Below are 24,411 nucleotides of genomic sequence, written 5' to 3' on the forward strand. Positions count from 1 at the left end.
GCCAGGGGCCATCAGCTACAATAAACATATTTAAATGGCTTGCAGCAACAGCTGAGCACTTCTGCAGCAAAACACCAAGTACACACAATGATTCATGTCACATTAGAAATGAAAATTTATAGGAAGTCATGTAAATCTTTCTGCAGAAACTTTAATTTTTGTCACTTCTGCTGCAGAATATTGCCCCACTTTGATCGTTTCCACTGATGCTGTTTTCTAACATCAACACAGTGATGCGTGATGTACCAGAACATTTACAGAGCCTTCCCTTCTCCAGCCTGAGATCTGAATATTACTTATTGATTGCCGTTGTTATGCCAACTGAAGTCATTTTGGGTGCTGAGAGTTTACGAGATTTACTTTGGACACACGACATGGGAGCTTGACTCCAACAGCTTCAGCTGAATCCAAATTTTTCATCCACAACGGTTCGGGGCGGGGGGGGGGGAAAAACCCACTTGCGATTAGTCTATTTGCAAGTCAAACAATTTCATATTTTTTGTTTTTGTAAAAACAAACATTTCCCAATGTGTACCCAGCAATTGCTCAATGTCATTGTGTTCAAGAGCCCTTGAAAGGTTTTATTTCTCTTGATAATACCTCAGAAGAGAATAGTGGTATAGCTGCAAGCCTCCTCTTTGCTATTAAGAGATCCTGCTGCATTAAAGGGGTTTGATTTATTTATTCTTCAGTGTAAAACATCAGAACAATGTATTCTGGAAGAGCTTAATAAGCACACTAGAAACAAGTTAGAAAAACCTTGGGAAAAATAGAAAAGTAGTCCATTGGACACATACCCTTTATCTACAGATTGCATGCCTTCCAAAATTTTACAGATAAAACGCCATTCTTAGAATAAGTGAGCTATCGTTTGACATCAACTTAGATCATTGACTCTAGGTCTTTCAAGACAGTGCTTTCCTTGACATCCACAGAACCCACAGGATTTACAAAAAGATCTCCTGAGCCATCCAAAGGAGGGGAAAAACAAAAAAAAAGAGAAAAAAGATACAATCTCCAGTCCAGAAACACAGAAGGTTTCCAGACACCCTTTTAAGCCAAAGGCCTGGACACACATTCATAACTGTTAATGTTTTTTGGTCCATAAAAACCAGTTCCTCCTACTGATGGAAAGCCCTTAGGACTGTTAATAGTACCACTATTGCTTATTAATTTTCGGAGAAGCATTTAATCTTGATCAGTTGCCATTTCTCTCATGAAGTTCAAACTCTTTTGCAGACCAGAAGACACTAAGATGAGACACACAAACATCTCCGTGAAAACTTCATGGCTGACCTTGGCCCTGTCACGCTCACAGCACACGCCAGGGTGAAAAACGTGTGCACAAACAGGAATCAGCCACAAGCTCTTTCTGGGAGCAGCTTAATTAAACATCATCACCTGTAGGTTCTGAACTTAACAGTACACACAACAGTTATATAGCTGATGTATTTTCTATATATATATGCTTTTAGGAAGTCTTTAACTCCAACCTGCCCAATGCCTGCCACCAGTCCCAGCGTAACTCCAAAGAACTAAGCATCAGCTTCTAATCGACCCTCTCCACAAAGCGTTTGTACAATTTGCAAGTTTGCCTTGGGTAGGCTTTTTCCAGCTCGTCCTGACCTATGCTTATGTTGCATTCACACCTGAGCATTCCTGCCTATTTGTTATTCTCTCTTTTGGGCTTAACTGCTGAAATAGGTCCTATTCATAAGTCAGAATTACAAGGCAATTATTATCTTTAACTAACAAAATCTTTCACAATTCAGCCCAAACTATCTAACATTTTATTTGGCTGGAAATGCTTTTATTAAGTCCAGGCTGTTATTTAGGTACTAGCAAATATTTAACTTTGTATTTTAAACTCCAACACCTTTCCTGGAGCCTGTCATTTAACCACAATCTCCCTGACACTTGTGTAGCGTTCCATTATTCTCCCCAAACTACCTCACAAAGACTTGCGAGGTGCACGTATTTGTTTTATAAACCATCTCAGCTCTCCCTCCTCTGGCAGGACTCGCTACAAAGGGATTTGCTAGAATGTCATTTTGTGAAATGACGCTTTACATATTTATTCAGAGAAACCCTGCACTTGAGGAAAACACAAGGGCTGGTTTTCTTAACAAGGACATAATAAAGAAAAAAAGGTTTCATTTACTTAAAGTACACCTGCACTGCAAAGGAAAGGTACGACGATAAATCGTACTAATGCATCCAAGCTACCTATTGCAGGGACTACAGGTGGTGCAGCTATGACAGAGCTGCTCTCCGTCGAGATTTGTGAGTATTCAGCCTGAATGAGCCAAGTTATTCCAATTGACTCTGGTGCCTACAGAAATCCTTTAGATGTTGACGGCACTGGACTAGGCCTTCCAAAAATGAATCCAGCTTAGGCCAAATACAGGAGAAAAAGGCAAAATACTCCCCTCCCAACTATAAATGAAGGAAACAGACCTAACAGTGAAACAATGCACAACAAACGGCGATGAACACCACTGGCGATTCCTGCTTTTCAAAACATCGATCACTAGCAATTTTAATTTGTCAACAGCACAGTAGGTGATTTGGCTCAGCATCCTTGAATTTATCCAGTGGGTTGTTTTAACGCCCGCTTACAAGCTGTAGTCGCCACCACCATCAGGCCTAAGTAGAATTAACTGTCATTAATGTCATTAGCTTCTGGGGGCCAAGTCCTGGCATGAAATACGAGGGATATACATCCTCTCAGATGGCAGCTTATTTGAATGAACCAATGTCAGACAGCATCACTACCTTGAAGTTTTTGTAGTAAAATGCTTCTTGGGCCACCAAATGATTGGTGGTTTAAGGAAACTATTTTTTATGACTCCCAACTTTTAGCAAAATTTTTATATTTCATTTCAAATACACGTGGATATGGCGCTACAGGCTTGCTTTCCTAAGAAAAAAGGGAGCCGCATTTTCTGAACTGCTGTTTTACGAACATTCAGATATTAAAACTGCATCAAAAACTCAGCTTATATGCCACACTCCTCATTTCTGTGCCAGGGCCATGGAGAAAAGACACGGTTGTGAGATAAATGAGAAGCTTTCCGTATCTGCTGTCTTAGGTCTGGATACAACTTTTCTTCTATATAATATAACTCAGCAGCTCTGACAGTCAAAGACCCCTGCTAATTTTGCAGATGATTCGAAAGGGGCGAAATAACGAAGATACGTGAGTATACAGAACAAAAAGGAGATGGAGAGAGTTTAGGGAAATCGATAGATAAATGTCCTGTAGAATTTAACATTATCAAACACACTTTGAGGGATCAAAGAAAGGAAGCACGTAAACACTTAAAAGGAACAAAACTACAGACAACAACAAACATAACGACTCAAGGTTTCAGTAAGTAATAATGTGATGCTTGGAACACTGTTTTTCTGTGAAAGAAAGCAAATATGGTGCCACAGAACATAAACAGGGGAATTAAAATGCAAGGGAGACATTAATTCAGCAGAAAGAAAGAAAAAAATGACAGTTTGATGACTTACATTTGTCTTGAGCTTGTCCTTGTCACTAGACTTAGTCTTGGTGTATTTGAGAACGGAAGAATAGATAAGAAAAGGTTGAACAGGAATGCCTGCGTGTAACTGATGTAGGAAGAAATGCTTTGCACCATTGTGTATTTTACTTTGAAAAACAACATCCTGATCTGCAATGACCCAGCTGGAAAAGACGCTCACAACAAGGACTTAGGACGTAAAAGAGAAGGGAATAAGAGATGGAGATTTAAGATCAATATCGAAAATATTTCGGTAATCCAGAATCATCAATGGCAACGTTTCCTCCTTCTGCAGGAGGCAGGCGGGTACGAAGCTTTCCGCATCACGCAAGCACTCAGCCGTTCAGCTTTGGGGAGGTGACGAGCCAGGGGACGTTTCGGTCCCAACATGCCAAAACATGAAGCAGCACATTTACAAGGGTGGCCAGAGATGGATCCAGAGCAGGCAAAAATAAAGAGCCCAGAGCTGTCATATTAAAACAACATCATCTGCTTACAAACCAGGAGGATTAATCCCATCGCTACTACGCTAGCAAAATTTCCTGCACAAAGCCTGAGTGTCTGTGCCTGAGTCGGGGAGGGATGCATTCCACAGCAAGGAATACCGACAGGTAATAAATATAAAAACTAGTTGGGCTCGTGCTCTCTCGCCTCTCCTATAGGCGCTCACACACTTGCAGTTTTCCTCTTTTTTGCCCACGTAGGGGAAGGAACTGCACTGTGTTTGTGGAAGTGCAGAGTCTGGATCAGCTGTTCAAGGACGAGACGTTAATGGATAATTCTGCCCCAACATCATCTGAGCTTTCTCGATGGAGAGCGTCATCCCAGGTTTCTGTCCAAACTACGTCATTTGGTATGAACAAAACCCCACCGTATCGTGTCCGCTCCTCTTCTGGAAGTGCACGGTTGCGTGGAACAGACACAACAGGTCGAGATTTAATTCATAAAGATTTAAAGCAGCCAGTATATGTCAGAGAAAGTTCAGAAAGGTATGACAACTTATAAAAACCAGCAATATGCTTATTTCTTTCCTCAGAAAAAGAAAAGATTTGCAATGTAACATATTCTATATTCCAATGTGAATAGAATAAGACCACTAGTAAAGTAAATGCTCAGCCTAACTGCAGTCTACATAAATGTGCGTTTTCGGCTTATAGCTTTAACTTTGGTGGCAATCTTTTCGGAAGGAAAGGCATAACAAGAGAAAATTAAAAAAAAATTTCCTGTAATTATCCCAATTTAAAAATTTTCTCCCCCTTGCAATCATATCCTCTGGCAAGCCACGGGTAGTCATGCTACAATACGCATCTTTTCCTATCATAGTTTTCTTTACCAAAACTACTAACTCCATGTGTTATATTTGCTTTCAGCTGTGCTACGAACAAATCTCTCCATCCTAATTTGCAGACATCACTAGGAGATGGTAGGCCCATCAGCTTTCAAAAGAAATAAGGCTGCTAAACTGCTTCATATGAACTACCTTTGGTGAGAACAGTTTTTCAGATTTAAAGAAATCAGTATTTCATCAGAATAAAATACTGAAGTACCAGTCACATTACTTTAATTACACTATTCAAGTTATACCGGTTTTACTCTGGACAGGCCTTAAAAGATAACGTGACATCATCATACGGGAACAATATTTAAACAGCTCTCAGGTAAGGGTATAAATATTGTAGCTAACTACTGATCATTACTATTTCTTTACATGTAGCTATGACATAATATATCATTTCTATTTAATGTATGTGGCTCCAAGTGACTAGTAGCAATTCAGGGAAAACTTATTTAACAACCTACAAACACAGTTGATTAAAGCATGCCCCTTCTGTTTGTTTTTCAAAACTGCTTTCCAATCTATTTACTCTGATCCTAAATAGATATTATGCTATAATACTTTTTTTTAACCTAGTTAAGTATTATGATGCCCATCTGATACACAGACCAATTTAGGCTTTTAATTTTTCCATTTCTTTGCTTTATATTAGCTATGTAAATATAAAAACCAATGTTCCAATTCATAAATTTTTTAATTTGCTATTTGAAAAATGGGCAGATTTCAAGTAAAAAAAAAAGCACATACAAATTTCACACTACAGTTCGTTCTTTGCGTAGATAAATTAAGGCAATCATGTTTAAAAAACCAAAAGCGATGTACGGAAGTGTCTCAAAATTATCAGATGAAAAACGCCAAGTGACAGGGACCTTGTGAGCACCACGCAGTGCTAAAATGCGGCATCGCACGTTCTTTTCCTCACCAGTAAATTGCGAGGGGAAAAAAAAAATCTGATAGTGACAAGTCACTGTCTGCCAGACAGCCCTTCGTACAGTTTGAGGCATCACGGAGGGTACCTCCACCAGCATGAAAACCTGTGAACAAGCATTTTCTAATACCAGACTCCACTTCTGGTGATGAGGAGAGAGTCACTGCAGTTTATGGAAAAAAAAAAAAAATTGACTGTTGCAACTATTATTTTCCATTACTGCTTTTACCGTGAATCCCTTGAGTCCTAACAGGGATTGCACCTTCCCAGCACACCCAGACTGTCCTTACAGAACAAACGCAAGCCCTCCCAAAGAGGGGCTTACAAACCGCAAGCGAGATGACAGGGAACAGGCCAATGGAAGGAAGTTAAAGTAGAAGGACAACGATGACTTTGCACAGAGCGATGGCCACAGCCCGCCAGCTCTAGGGTCTTTGTTAGGCAGTTGAACACGCCATCAACTTTTACTCTGAATTCCCATTACAAGAACCTGCTATTCAAATAACAGCAAGCATCTTAGATGTTTGATCCCAGACAGCTGAGAGTTGCATGCAAATAAGAATTTCTCTATTTTTACTTTTTTTCCTCCTTTTTCAATCAAAATGAAGATTTTTTTTTCCCCCCCAGTACAATTTCCTCTGTACAGAAACGTGAATCATTCTCTTCCCCTGCACTTTAGGGTGTAGACTTTCCAGCAATCCTTAGTTTTTACGGGCTGTCTCATAACTAGCATCTTGGTCCACTGTCTGACAGATTTGCACTTTGTCCTTCCCTAATGAGACAGTTCCCCAATTATTGAGCCAACAGGTAGTGTTTCTAGAAAGTTTCATCCTTTTTAAGTACAGGATTCCCACAGGGTGATGGGCAAATTATCACATGTTAAACCCATCACATAGACAAACTTGCAGAATTTATTCCCAAACAAGCCATTTCCTTTTTTATTCCACCAGTTCAGTGGTTGGCTGGGTTTTTTTTTTTTAAGTGTAGATTCACTGTTTCATTAAACCCAACAAAAATAGTTAACCTTCCTCCCTCTTCCCATCACAAAACCACCACGTTGCAGAGCAGCTACAACAGTAACATCGCAGAACAACAACACAGAGAAAACTGAGACTCCCTAGTAACGCAATCCTCGTGTTAAAGCACCGCTATTCTTTCTTTATGCTCTCTAGACAGTTGGCTGTGGCCAGGCAGGAGATGAACCAGGCAGGTGGAAGGGCTACAGTGGCTTTTGTCCTCTGTTAGTGCCGCTTGGTGTGGTATCGAAGCCTCAGCACCCTGAGACCGGGCTGTCGGCAGGAGTTCCGGCACTTCCTCGGTTTGGGGCTGTACCTGACCCTGTCTGTACTCAAAACACTTCTGAACACCTGGGATGGGTGGAGGAAAAAGGGATATCCCTATTCAGGAGTCATCATACCATACTTTAAAAAAAAAAGAAAAGAAGAATCACATGAGGTCACACCATCATTACTGTTACAACCCATAATTTCTCTGTGGTACGTTGCTATGAAACATTCACGACTGATCCATGTATCCCTCTGAGCTGCTCCTGCCGCTCTTGGCCACAGAAAACAAACCCTGTAATATGCTTCAAGCATCAAATAAAACAAATCTGCTTCCTCCAAGGAAATATATACTGAATACATAACTGCATGGTGGCAGAAAAAATTTAAAAGTATTATTAAAAAACCAGAAGCGTACACAAGCCTCAATGTTATTGCATGTGTTGTGTGTGCACCCTAAGCTGGTTATCTTCTCAGTGTTCGTATAAAGCCCTCCATGGCGAGAAAGAAGGGTAGCCAGACAGCAGGAGAAACAGAAAGCAAAGGCATTTATCTCCACAGGAAAACCATTCCCAGTGGCACGCTGGCAAAAACAGATTGGCAAGGAGGAAAAAAAAAAAGAAAATAAAAATGGTGCAACTGTGTGACCAAAACAATAAACCACAATCATTGAATTAAAACCGTTTTTTTAAAGGAATTCTGCTTGCACCATAAACCCATCTGCCTGCCTCTGCGCTGTACAGCCAGCTCCCGCAGTGACTGGGCCACCTGCCGATTTCCATGGGGCTCCCGCACCCTGTTGCTGCCGGCCTCCCGCCAGCGCTCAATGCGTTAAGAACCCGGGTTTCAACAAATGCTAGTGATGGCCCATGTACAGCCACTGACGGAGCCAAAACTTTCCTAGGCAAATTTTCCCAGTGCTTTATCATCCTTCCAACTAGGAAAATCCTCATAATCTCTACATTCCTATAAATTTAGACTTTTACTTCTTGTCCTGTTCCCAGATGACAATTTATTAACTTTTCCTCTTCACTAACATTTTATGCATTAATTTATTCCCTGCCCCCCCCCCCCCCCCCCATCTTCCTCTCCTCAACTTTAGTCTTCTCTTCTCCAGACTTAATCTTTTTCCTTCACACTACGCTTGGTGTTGTTTCTAACTCCTCAATCATCCCTGGCTGTTCCCCATACTGGACAGAGTAGTCCAGGTAGCTCTAACGGAGCACAATAGGTAACTTCACAGACCTTTCCTGTTTGATTGTCACTCTACAACTGCTCCCCCTTCTTGGTTTTCCCACAACAGGGTGAGGTTGTCAATTCGCTTCGAGCACATGATCCACCTCAAACACGAGGTTATTCCCCGGGGAATCTCTGCCTAGGGCTACAATCATTCCTCAACCTTTCTCAGTTGAATGAGCGTGTCTGTTTAGGTGTAACAATTTACACTTGATCTGGCTGAATACATCTCATTTAATGAAATCCTTGCTGGAGAAATGGGATTGCAATTCAATCTGCTGAGATCATTTGGAAAAAAAATGGTTGGGAGCACGTGCAACACGCAGCAGCAGATTCGCCTTGGGTTAACAAAAGCATGGCCAGCTATAGCAATTCCTGTAACCACAGGAAAGGTCGTAACCTCCTCATCCGATGAGGATGGGAAAAGCCAATGTGGTACTTAAACTTTAAAACTTAATGCAGTAGCTCAATTTTTAAAGATATGATCTGGAAACTATCAAAGAAAATATTAACAAGCAAAAAAAAAAGGCTAAGCTAGAAAGAAAACTCAGTTTGAAAAAGTAAGATCGGTCCTATCATAGCTTACAAGTTAAGGAAGTGTTTCAAAGAAACAAATTAAGTGGATTTATGATGCTGCGGAAATTTCCTTCCAAAGCAACTCTTCTGATTGATGGATATGAATCTATAATCAGAAAACCAGATGATAGAATAAAGTCAACCTTTCAGAATTTCAGACTTATAACTCATTGCTATGGCAACATTCTCAGCAGGAAATAGGTTTCCTTAAAAATAAAAAATAATTTTTAAAAATTGCTTTACTTTTCCCTAAAACATAACTCTGCATCGTGAGAGAACAAGGCAGGTAAAGGCAAGACTATAAAACAATCTGTTAGACCAATACGTGACAGTACAGCATTCTAAGTGCCTTTCGACAATTCAAGTAAAATTCCTCTTTGATGAATTTTATAATTTAGAACAGGAGGAGTTGAGAACACTCTGGGTTTGAAGCTGATATTAAAAATTTAAATCCGTGACTTACAATTGATGATTCAGGCATCACAGCAGCTAAATGTGCCTCCGCTCAAACGAAGCTCAAAGAAACAGCGCAGCCTACCAGAAGTACACCTTCCTTTTAAAGGTAAATACAAATACCAAGAATATCAGTGCATAGCTGTAAAGTCTATTTTTAAAACCCACAGTTACAGGTGAGGACAAATATTTAAATCAATTAAAGAGACAATTCAGTTATTTCTCAAGTCCTATAAATGAATAAGTGGCAAGTACCTTTCTTAAAGTCTTTTTTACGTGTTGCTCTGAATAATTAATAGGTTGTGTTTCTGTACAAATATTCTGTTCTATTAGTATTGGTGTTTACTTGGCCAATACCGGGACAACAAATAAAATTCAAGTAAGTGACCCTTGTTTGTGAAAAGCACCTGCAAAGGGATATGAGTCAGAACTCCCTGTTTATTAACCTAATATTTATGCAAGAGGAATATTTATCTAACAAAGCCTCAAATAATACTTTCATTGAAAAGCACTGCGTATGCACAGCTAGTTATATGCATTGTGTACGCTGATTTAAGACCCCAGAAACTGATGCACAGTGTGGATTTCAAAAAGCACGTCCCAACCTTATTCAGCGTGCTTTTGCAATAACCCTAACCAAAGCGCAGCATAAGCTGTGTGCGCAGGAGGGATGCACTTTTATCTAGAGTCAACAGAGACAACCTGCTCTTCCAGAAATATCCCATCATTACAGGTCACTAGCCATCCCGCCGCCAAAAGATGGCTTTTCCACTCGACCTGAAGACAAGCAAGTCAGCCCTTGAATAGGTCCTCTGCTGAGATATTTCTAGATGGCCTTTTGCCTTTATATACTTTAAACAGATGGAGGAGGGCGGTTGGTTAAGAAGTAAAATCCAGCTAAGAGGCTTTCCCCAGAGCAGGACTACCTTTGGCATTCATAGCAGAAAGACAGAATGATATTTTTGGTGTGAGTCTTTTTTTTTTTTTTATGCAACAGCAATCTAGTAAGGCTCTAGAATAGCATGAACTCTTCTCTGACTCTAGCGATAGAAACATTTCTGCATTTCGTATTTAACCCTGTTAATATACGCTGTGGTGGTGGTAAGCAGGCCTCCTTAAGCAACTCACAAAGCCTCATTCTTTGAGGATTTCCTCCAGCCCCCCCCCCAGCCATAATTCTCCCTAGAAGTGGAGGTCAGAGAGCACGGTCTAAAGAAACGCTTCTTGTTAAAGCTTTACAATTCACCCCCTGCCAACATGAAGGGATCCTGAAGACTGCAATGCCGAACAACAGCAGAGTTGTAGTCCCAAATAAAACTTCTCCATTTCCAGAGGAAACCTGCCTTGCCTTCCGGGTGAAGGATCAGCACCAGCTTCCCTCTCTCCAAACACACCACAGCCCTTTCCACTCTGATCCCAATCACAATTAAGGCACAGCATTGTGGGTTTTTTATTATTTTCTGTGTAGTTCATAAAGTGTCTGTTTAACTACAGTTCCAGCTTCGACTGACCTCAATTGATTGACCTTTTTTTCAACCACAAGCAAAACCTGAACCAAGTACATGGCAGGGAAGTGCTTCATGTTCAGATAAGTTCCAGGGTATCAGATGGCTTCAAAGCAGAATATGCCAAGTCAAGCAGGACAGGGGGTCCTCCGAAAAAGTCAGAGCACACAGAGTAAATAATTTCAAACAATTTCAAACAATGTGTAAACAGGGGACCAATTTAATCCCTGAAAACGGTGATTAAAACTCCCCTAGTCTGCCTGATAGCCAGAACAATTGGCCCATAAGTCTTATTTTAAAAACCAATACAGGGAAAAAAAGTATTTGTGGGACTATTTTTACCATTTCTTCTTTCAGGGAAGATTTGGTGCCTATAATGTATTCCCAGTGTTTCAGGCAGTGGAGATTTAACTGATGGAGGACAGCAATCGCTACCAGTGTGTTGACGAGACCAACATCAAAATACAATTTTTCACATTATTAGGAAATTATTCTGAACATATAAGAAACTTGATTTGCTTAAATACCAACTATTTACTCCTAAACTCCATATATTACCTTAAATATTTTTTCTCCTGTTGATCTGTACCAATTTAAGCAGAGATAAACAGAAACGACGCCTCAAGTATCCTCTCAACCAGACAGAAGATTGTATAAATAACAGACTCATCCAACACAAAAGGTTCACCCAGCGCCATTGACCCCATCAATAGTCAGAGAGCAGCTCAAGTGTCCTACAGGAGGCACAGCTACATAAACGAGCGCCAAGGAAAAAGCGACGCGTGTTTTCGGGAATGCCAGATAACCGGTACAAACACAAACCTTCCTTTGGTAACCTAAAAGGTAGGTGGAGTAGATGACCCGAGAGAGACAAACTCTAGGATGAAAATAGTTGATATGGCATTGGAAACCGCGTACTGAGCATAAAAGGTTTGAGAAAATGGGTGCGGAAAACAAACGTCAGGGGCTGTTTGATTTCTCTCTCAACAATCCTGCGGACGATCACATTTTTTCCCCGAGGGTCGTCTTTCTGCCTTAATGGCAACGCAAATCCTCACCACAGCAGGGCTGCTGGTGGATTATGAACCTTGGCAATCAGGCTGACTCCCATTTCATTACATTCCTTCATCTCATTTCTGGTTTTACCCATCACGTCTCTTTTTTTATATATACTGACATTACACCACTTTCAAAGGAGATTTCAGTGCTCCCCCAAGAGTTAGCACAGAGTTGCTCTCGTCCATGCCTGGACACCTCAGACACTAACACAATTACTATCAGCCACACCATTTAATGGCCCTTTTGTCATACACACAATGAGATTCTTCTCTCCTCCCTCTGTAAAGCTGCATCTCACAATTTACACAGTATTTCACAATCATCGCTTCCCTTCCTCGGCATGTAAAAAAGTCTACGTACATATCTGGATAAGTGAGTTTTGATCTATTCCGAATTTTATTCCTGTTCTCTCTGGTCCACTTGGAACAGAACCTACCACCTCTGTGGCATCCGTAGTTTCTCTATAGGCAGCTCAACAATATGTAATACTGAAACAAAACAAGTGACTGCTGTAAGTACGCCTAATTTCAGGCTTATTATTCAAGACCATTTCCTCATTATGCCGGTTTTCCAGCACGCTTCTCCCTTTGACTATTTGCGAACTGAGTTATTTTTCCCCCACCATATGCTACTTCATCTTTTCCCATGCCGAGTTACACTGTAGCTGTCAGCTCTGGTTCTGACCTATCTTCCACTCAAGTGGAGGCAAAACCTCCCTTCTGGTGCTGCAGCGGATGCTGGATGAGGTTATATTCGCAGTCTCTGTAATCAATTGTCACCATATATCTCTGTCCTTTTCTAGTGTTTGCAACACTGCCTAATGTAGCATCATTTGTAAATGTAATTAATGAGCTGTTTATGTACTCCTCAAAAATCATTAATAAAGATGTTAAATTAAACCTCGTTTAGCGGTGCACCCTGAGTCACCCCGCACACTTCTGTCCAACTTGATATGTTGCCATTCATCATTACTCTTCATTCATAGCGCCTCCAGCAATTCTAATTCCTATGACACAATTCATGTTCAAAACAATTTGAGTTGTGGTATGTTTGCCCCCCCCTCTTTTTGTATTAATTCCTAGACTTGCTGTCCTTTCTGTTTCGAGGATAAGTAACACATTCATGCTGTTACAATCCTTTCATGCCTTCTTGTTTCCTTCTCGCTTGCTACTACTGCTAGTGCTCAGATGCTTTCTGGTTCAGTTAATTCTTTTAGTATACTACGACTTACTATCATCAATGCCTATTTATTTATATGTCATAAATATACTGCTTTTCCTCAGTACCTATTTTTAAATTCCTCATTTCCCTCTGTCCCATGCTCGTTTCATCTTCTTGTTAAAGAGGCCACCAAAACATGCCATCAATCAGCACAGCTGATTTTCTCTTCCTTATTTTACATGGGCAAGCATCCCCCCCGCCCCCGATTTGTGTTTCTTTTATCCCTATGGTAAATATATCTGTTACCATAATCCAGTCCACCCTCATATGTTGCCTATTCGAGTCTGAGCACTTCTGTTCTCTCTACCACATCTCTGCAAGCCTCAGAACTCTGTTTTTATTCATTTCCTTTCCCTCTATGTGTACTATACTGGATCTTGTGAAACCCACTTGCATTTTGCATTCTTTTCTTCAGACTCTACAGTAATCTATTGCTCCTTAATTGAATAAATTATACATTTTACTTTGCTCCAGGCTTGATTTGTTCATTAGGGTAGACACTCAAGTGGCCTTCGCTTCCCAAAGCATCACTGAAATCACTGGACTTAGGGCCTTTCAGAACGGTCCATGATCTGTCATATGGACTTTAAAATCCATATTGCTTGCTAAGCTTCTTAATGCTGGTATGAATGAATGGCTCTTGGCTCCTGTTCAGCTTGTGCAGCTGTGTTCTGCAAGTCTGGGTGTTGAGGGTTTTTTTTTTTTTTTTTTTTATCTCAAACAGGTGCACAGTCAACAGCTCTTAACCAGCAAGGAAATAATCCATGGCTGATTTCTCCTGTGGTCATCTTTTCTTACTAAAATATCAGGCTAGTTTTCATGAAACCTATGAGTATGACCACTCTTTATTATTCCATGTTAAATACCAAGATACCACCTAGAATGTCCTAAAATTACAGAATCTCTACAGCTGAAAGCATTACCAGCATTGACCAACACCCACTGCAGTTTCTTCCTTTGTTATTTCAAGATTCTTTTTTACACCGTTTCATTTCCCACCCCCCCGTGTTAGGCACTTTATTCTCACTGACTTGAATGCCCCAGAAGCAGCATGTACTTGCCCAGAACCTAAAGGCACGAACAAGGGTGAACGTAGGAGCAATGGCACAGAGATCTTACTGGCTCCAGTGAGAATCACAGCAGGACAGAGGAACATCCTTATGCATTTAAACAATCCCAGGGAGGAGTTCAAAATGTGCCTTCCCACTCCACTCCAAGACTCCTTTCAGTTCTAATTTATGTGCATAGTATTAAAAGAAAAAAAATATATATATCAAGTAACAACTAAATTGGGTACGCCCTCTCTTTCGTGGCTGGATAATGGCAAAGAGAGGGCCCACCGGACAGCATTTTGAGAAGTACGGAGAGGACTTCAGCAGCAGAAAAAGTGTGAAGAGCAGTTTACTGGAAAAAGAAGGAAATAAGCAATATTCATCAGCTTTGGCTCTGAAGAATACATCTAACAAGTTCAAAGCCCTACACCTGTCCCGCCCCTCTCCTCAAAAAGTTTTATTTTCCACTTGTGATTTCTTTGATGTGAATGGTTTTCCTTTACCATCTCACCCAGACAGAACACCGTTGGTTCAGTTAACATTTTTTAGATTAAGTGTGTGTTCTAAGTTGGAAAACATACGTGCTATCACACAACCAGGTAAAATGACCCAAAAGGTGTAAAGTCATGCCCAGGTGATAATTTCCTTCTTGGTTAAACATTTACAGAACTAACCTAGGGATACCTAAAGACTTCAGCTGCCACAGTTTGAGCTACAGACTCCAAGCTCCAGAGCTGGAGAGGCAACAGCTCCTTTGCTCTGTGGACTTTGAAAATCTCTCCTCCCAAGGTACAAAAGTGTAACGCGTATTTCAAGCAATTAAAGAACCTTTGTCATTCAATGGAAGATCACATAGCAGGCTATTGTAGGATGGATTTAGGGGAAGGGGTGCTATAAACGTTGCCACCTGACCAATACCTTTATTTTTAGGAAGAAACATTAACAGACAGAAGCAGCAACAAATTCATCGCTTCTCAGCTATTTAGGCAGCAACATCGCATGCAGTTATCCACCTGACTAGTGGCTTTTTAGGTCTCTTAATAAATAATACTGTGTAAAAACGAGCCACGGGAACAGCCCCCTCCCTTTCTTATCGGTTCAGTTGTTTTTATACCTACTACAAGGCCAACTTTGCTTATCTCTCAAAATAACCACATCCTTTTCTCTAGCAACTATTTTGGCCAAATGGTATTTAATTTTTTGCTTTTTCACATCACATACAGCAAGAAATCCTTCTGGAAGCCAACATTTATAACTATTCTACAGCAAAAAGCCAAAGATCCAAACGAGAAAAAAAAGTATTGTGTTCTCACGGAGTACTTACAATTGATCTGATGTTGTTTTCCTTTGCCAGTTTCAGAGAGGATTTATAGCAATTTGCCAAGTTTTCTTTATGAGTGTCAGTGAGATGGCCTCTCGCGATCGGCCCAACAGTATGGATCACATCTGCATGACATAAATAAAAAAAAAATTAGAGATCCTAAGGTGGTTTATTTATTTATCGCCAGTCAATCCATTCTGGTATTGCACCTAGACACAAAGGTAGGAATAATATTGTAAGAAAATGATTGTAACTGGAAAGCATGTAATAAGATACATCTTTGATAGTTAAATAAAAATGAAAACCAGTATTCACGCTGAAGGAGAAAGTGAGGAAAATGCACTAAACACTTATTATACGTGTCCTGCAGTCCACATGCAGGATCTATAAAATGTTTTCATAAATACACTAAACATTTACAGCTGTACAAGTGTAAATATTGTACAACTGTTTGAAACCCTTAGTTGTTCTCACCCCTTGAAGGGCCTCTCTCTGGGAAAGTTTACTACAAAAACCCTCAGAACTTTGATGATACACAGGTCATCTCTTTTGCCTCATAATTTAAGCCTTTTCTCAACAGCCATTTTAAGAAGATAAAAAGCTGACACCTATGAATGTGTTAGTTATTCAAAGAATGTGCTTTCCTCTCACATCAGACCAGATGGAGACATCATGCAATAAAACCAAATATTCTGTTTGAAGAAACTTAATGAACAAAAAGAGAAAGTACAGTCAGGGAATATCTTAGGTATGATGCCTCTGGACTCATCAAAATCAGATGCTGCGATCAATCAAACCCTCCCAAGTACTATAAGAAAAATGAAGTAAAAAGCCTGGAGTAAAAAGAAAACCTGGAAAAGAAATCTACAAGCTAAAAGGTGTCATGACTTATTTTTTATTCCCCCCCGCCATGCCTCACTAGTAGGAAGCACCTTTGCTTTTCAAACGTCATTCTTCTATAGCAACCATGAACACAAGAGTTATGGTGGCAGGCACATTCTTTTTTTTTTTCCTCCTTATCATCCCTTACAATATACAGCAGCAGCAAGTAAACAGTGGCACTTTTTTTTTTTTTGGCAGTGTTACCACAAACAGGGATTAGGACAATGCTTTCAGTTGCAGTACCGCTGGTCCCATCGGTTAGGTTGTGTTTGTCCCATACGGGACAGGCTTCCAAGCAACATCTGCTGTTGTTACACTCCAGAATATTTTAATTTACTCACAAATTCTACAGAATTCACACCATTATTCTTTGTCCAAGCTGTCTTTGATTATTTCCCTCCAACCAATACCAAAGCGTAAGCAATAATGAACAAACTAAAATTAAAATGTAGCTGTCTTTTTTTTAAATCCAGACATCATCTCTCAAGTCCCTGTCTCTACTATTTAAAAGGTTGCTCATGTACTGAGGCATAACATTTTAAACATTTCCAAATTTTTGTCTTTACATTAGCCAGAAAGTATTGATAATTCCGCAAATAAAGGCATGTCAGAGAATCCCGGCACGCAGAAACACAGAGGAATCGGCCGTGACGGAAAACTGAAACCCACCAGAGCTAAAATTCCCAACTGCTACAGAAAACCACCCTGCTGAGAAGTAAATAAAAGGTTAACTACTCTTCTTTCCATTTTGATCACAGTAATTTTCTCCAGTTGTGGGAACAAGATGGACAGATTGGATAATTTCTGTTGAACGTCGCAGCTGCCAGACAGTGACTCCAGCAAACCCTCCCTACAGCATTTCAGGCAACTGAACCATCAAGTAGGTTTTGAGTCTTTACCCACTGATGAGCAGAGCGATAGCAGGTGATGGAAACAAGCAGAATGCCTTCGCCCGGGAGCTCAGAAGAGAGTTCTTTTTTCACATGCGTTTTAGCTACTAAAATAAACCGAGAACTATTAAGACCTAGAAAAAAAAGAAATAGCATAGCTGGTTTAGAATTTGCTTCTGCTTGCAGAGATAAGGTTGTGTGAGTACTTGCATTAGGAAAGGCCATAATTTCAGACCATGACTACAGTGATTTCCTTCAGGTTGAAACTTTCCAAGGAAGCTTTCTATTTGGAAGTGTTAGCACTTGGCTGTTGGCAACTTCAGTGAAAGAAAAAGCTTCTCTTGACTTTTCCCCACCCCTCCTTGTTCTTTGTTTTTCAAAGAGGCAAGCGGCAATTACAGAGCAAGGGGGAAGGAATATACTGGTGAATCTGATCGCAAATCGAGGTCATTCTACATTTACTAAGATCATACGCTAAAGCTCAGAGGTACCATGATGCACTTCAAATTCACAACGCCCACCAGCCAACAAGCAAATAAAAGGAATGACTAGAAAACCAACTTTAAAAGAAAGTGTAAAAGATGAACAAAAAAAAGAATCATAAAACATTTCCCTCTTTCTGCTAAGGCTCAGTTAACTTGCATTTCAAGGTGCAGCTGCTTAAAAGCTGAAGCTTAACAGCTTAAATTATTGATTCATTACTTAACAGCAAGAAGTTTTGGGGAACAGCCCAAGTACCAAATTCTTGCTCAAGTCTTTCTGTGTAAAACTCCCCTTGGTATAATTTCTAGACGCATTTCACTCATTAAATGTTTAACTCTATTCCTTTAGTCTTCCATTATTAAACACTAATTTTAAAAATTCTCAGCTCAGTAAATGGGAAATGTTTTTCTTGTCATCTTTTTGTCAGAACTTCCTGATTTAGCATTTTCACGGTGCCTCGTTAGCAACCCTCTACCACTGCACCAGACACACCACATAAATAGGTAACCTTTAACGCAGTTTTTTGCTCTTATGTTTTAATTTTTTACAAGCCCATCATAGGTGGCTCTTTAGACAGGACACTGAAGATGTCTATGAATTGGTTTATAAAATATCAAAACTATTGTAACTGTTTATGGCATATCGTTGGCAAAAAGCGCTTTCCTTAGGCCCTTTGTTATCCTGAAACACATGATAGACTAAGACTTTACTATCAGAGCAGCATTAATAATATGCCAGTGTTTCACAGTCAGCAGACAGATAGGGAAGTAATAATTTTATTGTTGTACTTTGTCAATAAAATCAGCATATCCATACATTACCTCAACTATACACTATTCTGCTCAAGATATTCGACAATATGTTAAGGTTTGCAGGCAGGCAAAACCCTTTGAGATTATACAGGCATAAAGCAAACAAACCAGAAAATAAGCCAGCTCTTCTCCCCCCAGCCCATGCAGGTGATGTCTGAGGATCAGACTTCACAGGCTGAAGCAGAGCCATTTGTCTTTAATACACCTATGAAGACTGTGTCAATCTTCCAGCTTGTCTGTCACAATGAAGTTTCCTTTCTGCTCGCACATTTCCCCCTCACCCAGCTGCACAGAGTCAGAGAAATTTGTATGCTACGGAGCTGGAGGACAAAAGAGAGCGGGTGTGCTGGAGGGGGGAGGTCTACAGGCATTTATCTACCAGAAAATGAAGGGGCCGAACTGCTGTCCTGCTACTCTGCCGCCCACTACAGCGGCCAACCCTAAATGCAAACCTCTGGCACCGCTGGAGAGGACAAACGTGGACGCGCAAGCCCTACGTATCGATGTTCCATACCAGTCTACCCATGGCGAGAACAGGCATCCACTCTAGAGAAGCGCGCCGTCTTTCTGAAGCAAACACAACTTCCAGGTTGGACTTCAATGATGGTAAAGGACCATCACAGGACACGTGCGGGGATGAGTTTCACCACAGGAGAAGACAAACCAATTGCAGAGGGCAATGCAGACGGGAGCACTGGCCATGGGGACGAGCATGATGACAGGCTGAAGATACACTGTGCATGCCGAAGCACAACAGCATGAAACAGAAGCCGTCTCATCACCTCAAGATTTTTAAACTGGGGGAAATGCAGAGAAACTCCAAAAAGATTTAGTTTGGCTGGAAAAGCCTGGCAGAGATCCCTGCTACCAAACAGCTCCTGTTCCTTCGTGAAGCACCCCTTCGCTGATTGAGCGTTTCTTAATGAGGTCAAACAGGAGCAAGGGATACCAACATTTCCCCAAAGTGTCCTCTAATGTGGTTTTTTGTTCTGCAAAATGAGGTAAAGGGAGTAAGACTGGGAACAGTCAGCTCTCAGCGCATGCCACGCTCACCATTTGTAGTATTTTAATTTTTATGTCAAATGAAGCTGCCAGCACTGCTTTGAAGCTACTGATTTACTACGGTCAGTCTTCCAGCCAAGCACATTGATAAGAAACTTCATTAAAAAGAAAGCTGCAATCCTTGTGTTCGTAAATCACTTTATGTACACAGAGCGGAGATGTTTGCTGATGTTTTTAATAGTGCACCGAGGCGAAGAGACCCGGAAGAAGGTATATTCTTATCTGGGATCAGGCCACAGCAATGGATCAAACTGCTTTTAACGCTAATGAAGCTGCTTAGTTTTAAAGCAATATTTGTAAGAGAAGGAGATATTTTTTCCCTACAGAAATGCTTCCAAAAAGAAGGTGGGGCGGTCGAAAGAAAGCATCAGCACAGATCTACGCTGTACCACCATGTTTTGAGCTCCTTTAGGGCCAAAGCAACATTTTATTTTTGCACTGGCTTTTCTAAGATTCGCATAGCGACACGTGGTTGATCCAAGGAGAGGTTACAGGACCTACTGCTCTTGTTTTGGTCATTTGACATTCAGGCATTTGGTTAAAGGTTCTGGCAGCCAAAGCAAGGCCCGTGACAATCACACCCCGATTTGTGTGCGTGCACCGTCCGTATCACCTCTGCTTGTTTTCATCAAGGGTTTTTTTTTTTTCTTTTTCCCTGAAGCACTATAAAGTAAACAGACAAGTGAATCTCATGTGAACCACAAACTAATCTGAAGGTACAGCAAGTGCTTGGACATTTAAACCATCCCTGTCGCTACTTAGCCACCAGTGAAAATAAGTTTAATCTGCACATTTAATCAACACTTTAAAAGCACAGCGACTCTCCCCTCGAACTCCCATATAGGCCAGTCAAAATGGAACAACGTCTGTTGTAGCATACAAACTCTATGCGTAAAAAGGTCCGTGAGGCTTGTTTTCTCTGGTCTTTTTTATTAAAGCAGTCAGTCCGTACATCTTAACGTGCTGTTTGTCACGCGAGTTTTTATCTACGCCGCTATGGAGAAAGGGCAGAGCAGCGCAGGCAAAGACAAAACACAACTTCCAGTTGCAGAAGGACAAAGAGAAACGACTGTGCCTCAAAAACCAACCTGGAGGAATGATTTAATTTACTTTTGATATAATTTGCTCTTCTCATTCTTTGTAAGAGTGACACTAGATGGCAAAAATATTAGCATAATGACCTCTTCCAAACAACTGAAAAAGTACAAATAAGTTTCAATTCTTCCCTTACAGCCGTGAGTGTGGCACATTCACACCGTTAATGAACCAGCCGACCACGGCTAGAATCAATTACACATTTCTCTCCTTCATCCCATTCACGCATTCATAGCCATAATCGGCCCATCTAGCAAACCGCATAATGAAGCTGTACCCTGTCAATCACAGCAGGAACCGTATGAATTCTAAAAGAAGGAAGCTACCGCACTGCGTGTGCCATTGAATAAAAACCTCAAAAATCTGACAAAAACTCCGAGCATTTAGGGCTCCATTTGTAAATCTTATCAATTGATTTACACAATAAACACCCACCATATTGGTGCTGAAAAAGAGTGAGCTGAGGTTCAATTGATGGGAAACAGAACTACCTCCAGATATTTGTACGTCCTGAAGATCCCTGTTCTTAAGGAATGCGTGTAGCCTAACACTTCGGTATACAAATTTGCTCGGCTTGTTCATTTTTTATTTCTGGTTACATGCACTTGCACATAAAATGCGTGTTTTCAGCGTGTAACAAACAACTGTTAATTTAAGTTCAGCTTCAATGAATCCCCCAGGACCACAGCCCAATTGAAGTTATTTACTAAGTGTCTCCAAAACCAGATTAGCCAAGTTGAATATTTTAAATGCAAGACAACATCTTTCACAGATCATGCAATGCTAAAACTTGGCTACGTACGATGCAGCTCCTCAGTTCAGAAATATTTGTTTGCTTTATATAGATATATATTGCATTTATCAGCAGTTAAAGAGACAGTCTCAGGTTTTTTAGGCTTGAAGCTGTGCTCAATCTGAAGTTTGTACCTTTTATAGCTGCCTTCAGTGATTAAATAGCTGTTTTGGGTGAACCAAAAAATGTTTCACTAGCTGCAAAAGCTATGCTATCTAGAAGTCATCCGTGTAAAATATTTAAGCCATTTTTCACCTAAATGGCATTGTCTGCCCAAAAAAAGGTAAAGAACATGTTTATTGCAAATGATTAACCAACATCCCTCTTTATGGGTTAGGTGTATATTTTAAGCACGCGACAGCAGAGACAGTCAGAAAACAATATTCCCAAAGGGAGAGGCGAAGGATTTGCCGAGCCCGAGAGCTCCTTTGGGGAGCCGCAGAAGTCTGCGCTCAATAGCCGGCATTTAGCAGAGAGCGATCGCTCGGCATCTGTGGGAAGCTAAAAAACACAGAGAGCTTGTTCGCAATGGTTACACCACCGCCTCAACAGCCGGCCAGAGAATTAAGTCACACAAGTCAAAACCCAAGCGTTTTTGGCACTCGTGCTCGTCATAAAATACAAGGCCCAAGTATGCCTGTGTAATCCCAGAGTAGCTCCCCTCCCATCGATGAACTCGCAGCATCGCTCTGCCATCAGGGCCTCGCCGTTAATGTCAGAAACAAAAGTAGGCTCTGTTCAGGCAGGAGAAGCAAGTGGTGCAATTAAGAGACACTATACTACATCCCAAAGTAATAGGCTTTACAAAGCAATTTAGTACTACAATGACAGATGTCAAAGCAGCGACTAGACAGACGGCCCCACAACTTCGATGGAAATAATTGCCTAGATGTAATGCTAAAAGGCAACGGCTCCATTTGGGATATTCATAACGTGATGTGATACGAATGAACACGACGCAACTTAACGTGAAATTACGACATCCATGACTTGCTATTCATTTTCCTTTTTAATCTGGACTTGAAGCATTTGCAGCAAATATCTGCAAATGCTATCCTTGTTGTCATCTACAAATCATCTACCCAAAGACCTTAATATACCTAGGAAAGCAAAACGGACAAAACGAAACTCTCTTGCCCCAAGCAGACTTTGTCCTCATCACACTACGGCAAACCTCATTTTGCTGCAGCAGCAGAGGAGCTCCGCCAAGCACCGTCCTCGTGGAGTGGCTCAGGAAACACATACAGAGCAACCCCCTTGACCCAAGTAAGGCTCTCCACCTTTCTCTGACCATTATTCTTTGCAAATGGACAAGGCTGTAGACAAAGATGTCTTAAAGCTGTCTGTTGGTTTACGTTTGCTACATGTAGGAAAGCACAAGCCACAAAGATGCTCTGTTTACTGAGCAACAAAAGATATTTGGGAGGGAGTTTGTTTTTAATTTGTCTAATAATTCAGTCAGTCGGCTTTTCAGCACTCAGAAATAAACTTCTCTGCCTTGAAATTGAGAGCGCTTATTCTTAAGACACCAAGTAATAGAGAGAGTTTGCCTGCCATTCTGCAAAAAATTCAAAGCAAAATACGCCGCATGGTAAAGGGGATAGTCACGTAAGTTCAAGGTATATTTAGCCACACTCGATTCTTGAGTGAAAAACAAGCTTGCAAATATTACCCTAAGAAAAGGTGCGACGCAAATCAAGTCATAAAACATGCAAAAAATATTTCAGCTATTTTGGGGGTTAAGTTAGCCTCAGTTCTAGTTTTGGAATCGGATCAATTACAGGGGCACAGAAATCGGAAATGAGGTAATGCTCTCAGGTTCTTAAAGCACAGATCCCTTGCCACACTTGGGCTCTTTTCAGCGTCCGACCCAGTTCTGTTAAAGCTGATTTAGTTACCTCTGCTCATGCATTGAACAATTAAAGCATAGATGCGTCCTTCAGGGGAATGAAAAGGAAAGAAAAAAAAGAAAAAAGAAACGCCCCACACACTCAGCCTCATTACAAAGCTTAGTACCAGACTAATTTTATCCAGAAAATTTTTACTCTGAGAACTGAAATTCTTCTACTTGCTCTGAATGCCAAACAGTGCTACAGAGTGCTCTAATAATTTAACAGCAAGCTCTCGGAAGTGCCCCTTACTTCCTATTTTAAGGATTTTTCCTGTGCAAATTCTGTTTTGCTAACATCACTAGCATTTCTTATTAAACCGTATTTTATTATTCAACTGAGACCATTGTAAGGATGCTGAAACAAAGGAAGGCATCCCAAGAGAACTACAGTAAAAAGGACTAGCAAAAAAACCCCCACAAAACCAGACAAACCCCAAGCCCTGACAAATTCATATTTGCCATGGCAAATCTTGAACTGGGTCTTCAACACAAGCAGGTCCCCGGCTCATTTGCAGGGCGAGTGTCAGAACCAGCACTCATTGTGCCAATACTTCGAGGCTTTCTTTCCCTTTCTGAAATTATTGAATCACTCAAATTATTTGTGCTTCGCATGGGATTTAAGAATATCAGCACAAACATTTACAAAACACTAATCTTCGTTTGAAAGGGCCAAGGATTATAGCAAGAAGTTTTCAGAAGACCAAACGAAACCACCCTTAATCACGCAGTAGCAGCAGCATAACCTCAGGTGCAGCGAGAGGAAACCGCCAGCGCGGGGTTTATCTGCCTAGTGAAGAGATACAAATTTTTTTAATTAGATCACTTCAGGTAAAAAGATTTTTAAAAATCAGACTGAAAGAATTGTTTCCTTAATAGGAAGTTTTATGGGCTTCTTAAAGTGGCAATAAAGTATGATTTAAAGTTTTAAGGAAAATTTTATGCTATTCCTAACTTCACTGTGGCACATCTATTCCTTGATGGCGGCACATTACAAAAAGTCACC

The 24,411-nt window shown here is 40.7% G+C and overlaps 1 protein-coding gene across 3 annotated transcripts in view; it reads right to left on the reverse strand.

Annotated features, from left to right (window-relative positions):
* Positions 1-24,411, reverse strand: part of MACROD2 (mono-ADP ribosylhydrolase 2) — an 892,353-nt gene that overhangs the window by 360,292 nt on the left and 507,650 nt on the right. For all 3 annotated transcript variants that reach the window (XM_054819960.1, XM_054819959.1, XM_054819958.1), the window contains exon 6: positions 15,504-15,625. In XM_054819960.1, coding sequence (XP_054675935.1) covers positions 15,504-15,625 — 122 coding nt within the window. The remainder of the gene's footprint in view (positions 1-15,503; positions 15,626-24,411) is intronic.

This window comes from Grus americana, chromosome 3, assembly GCF_028858705.1.
Source record: "Grus americana isolate bGruAme1 chromosome 3, bGruAme1.mat, whole genome shotgun sequence".
NCBI lineage: Eukaryota > Metazoa > Chordata > Aves > Gruiformes > Gruidae > Grus > Grus americana.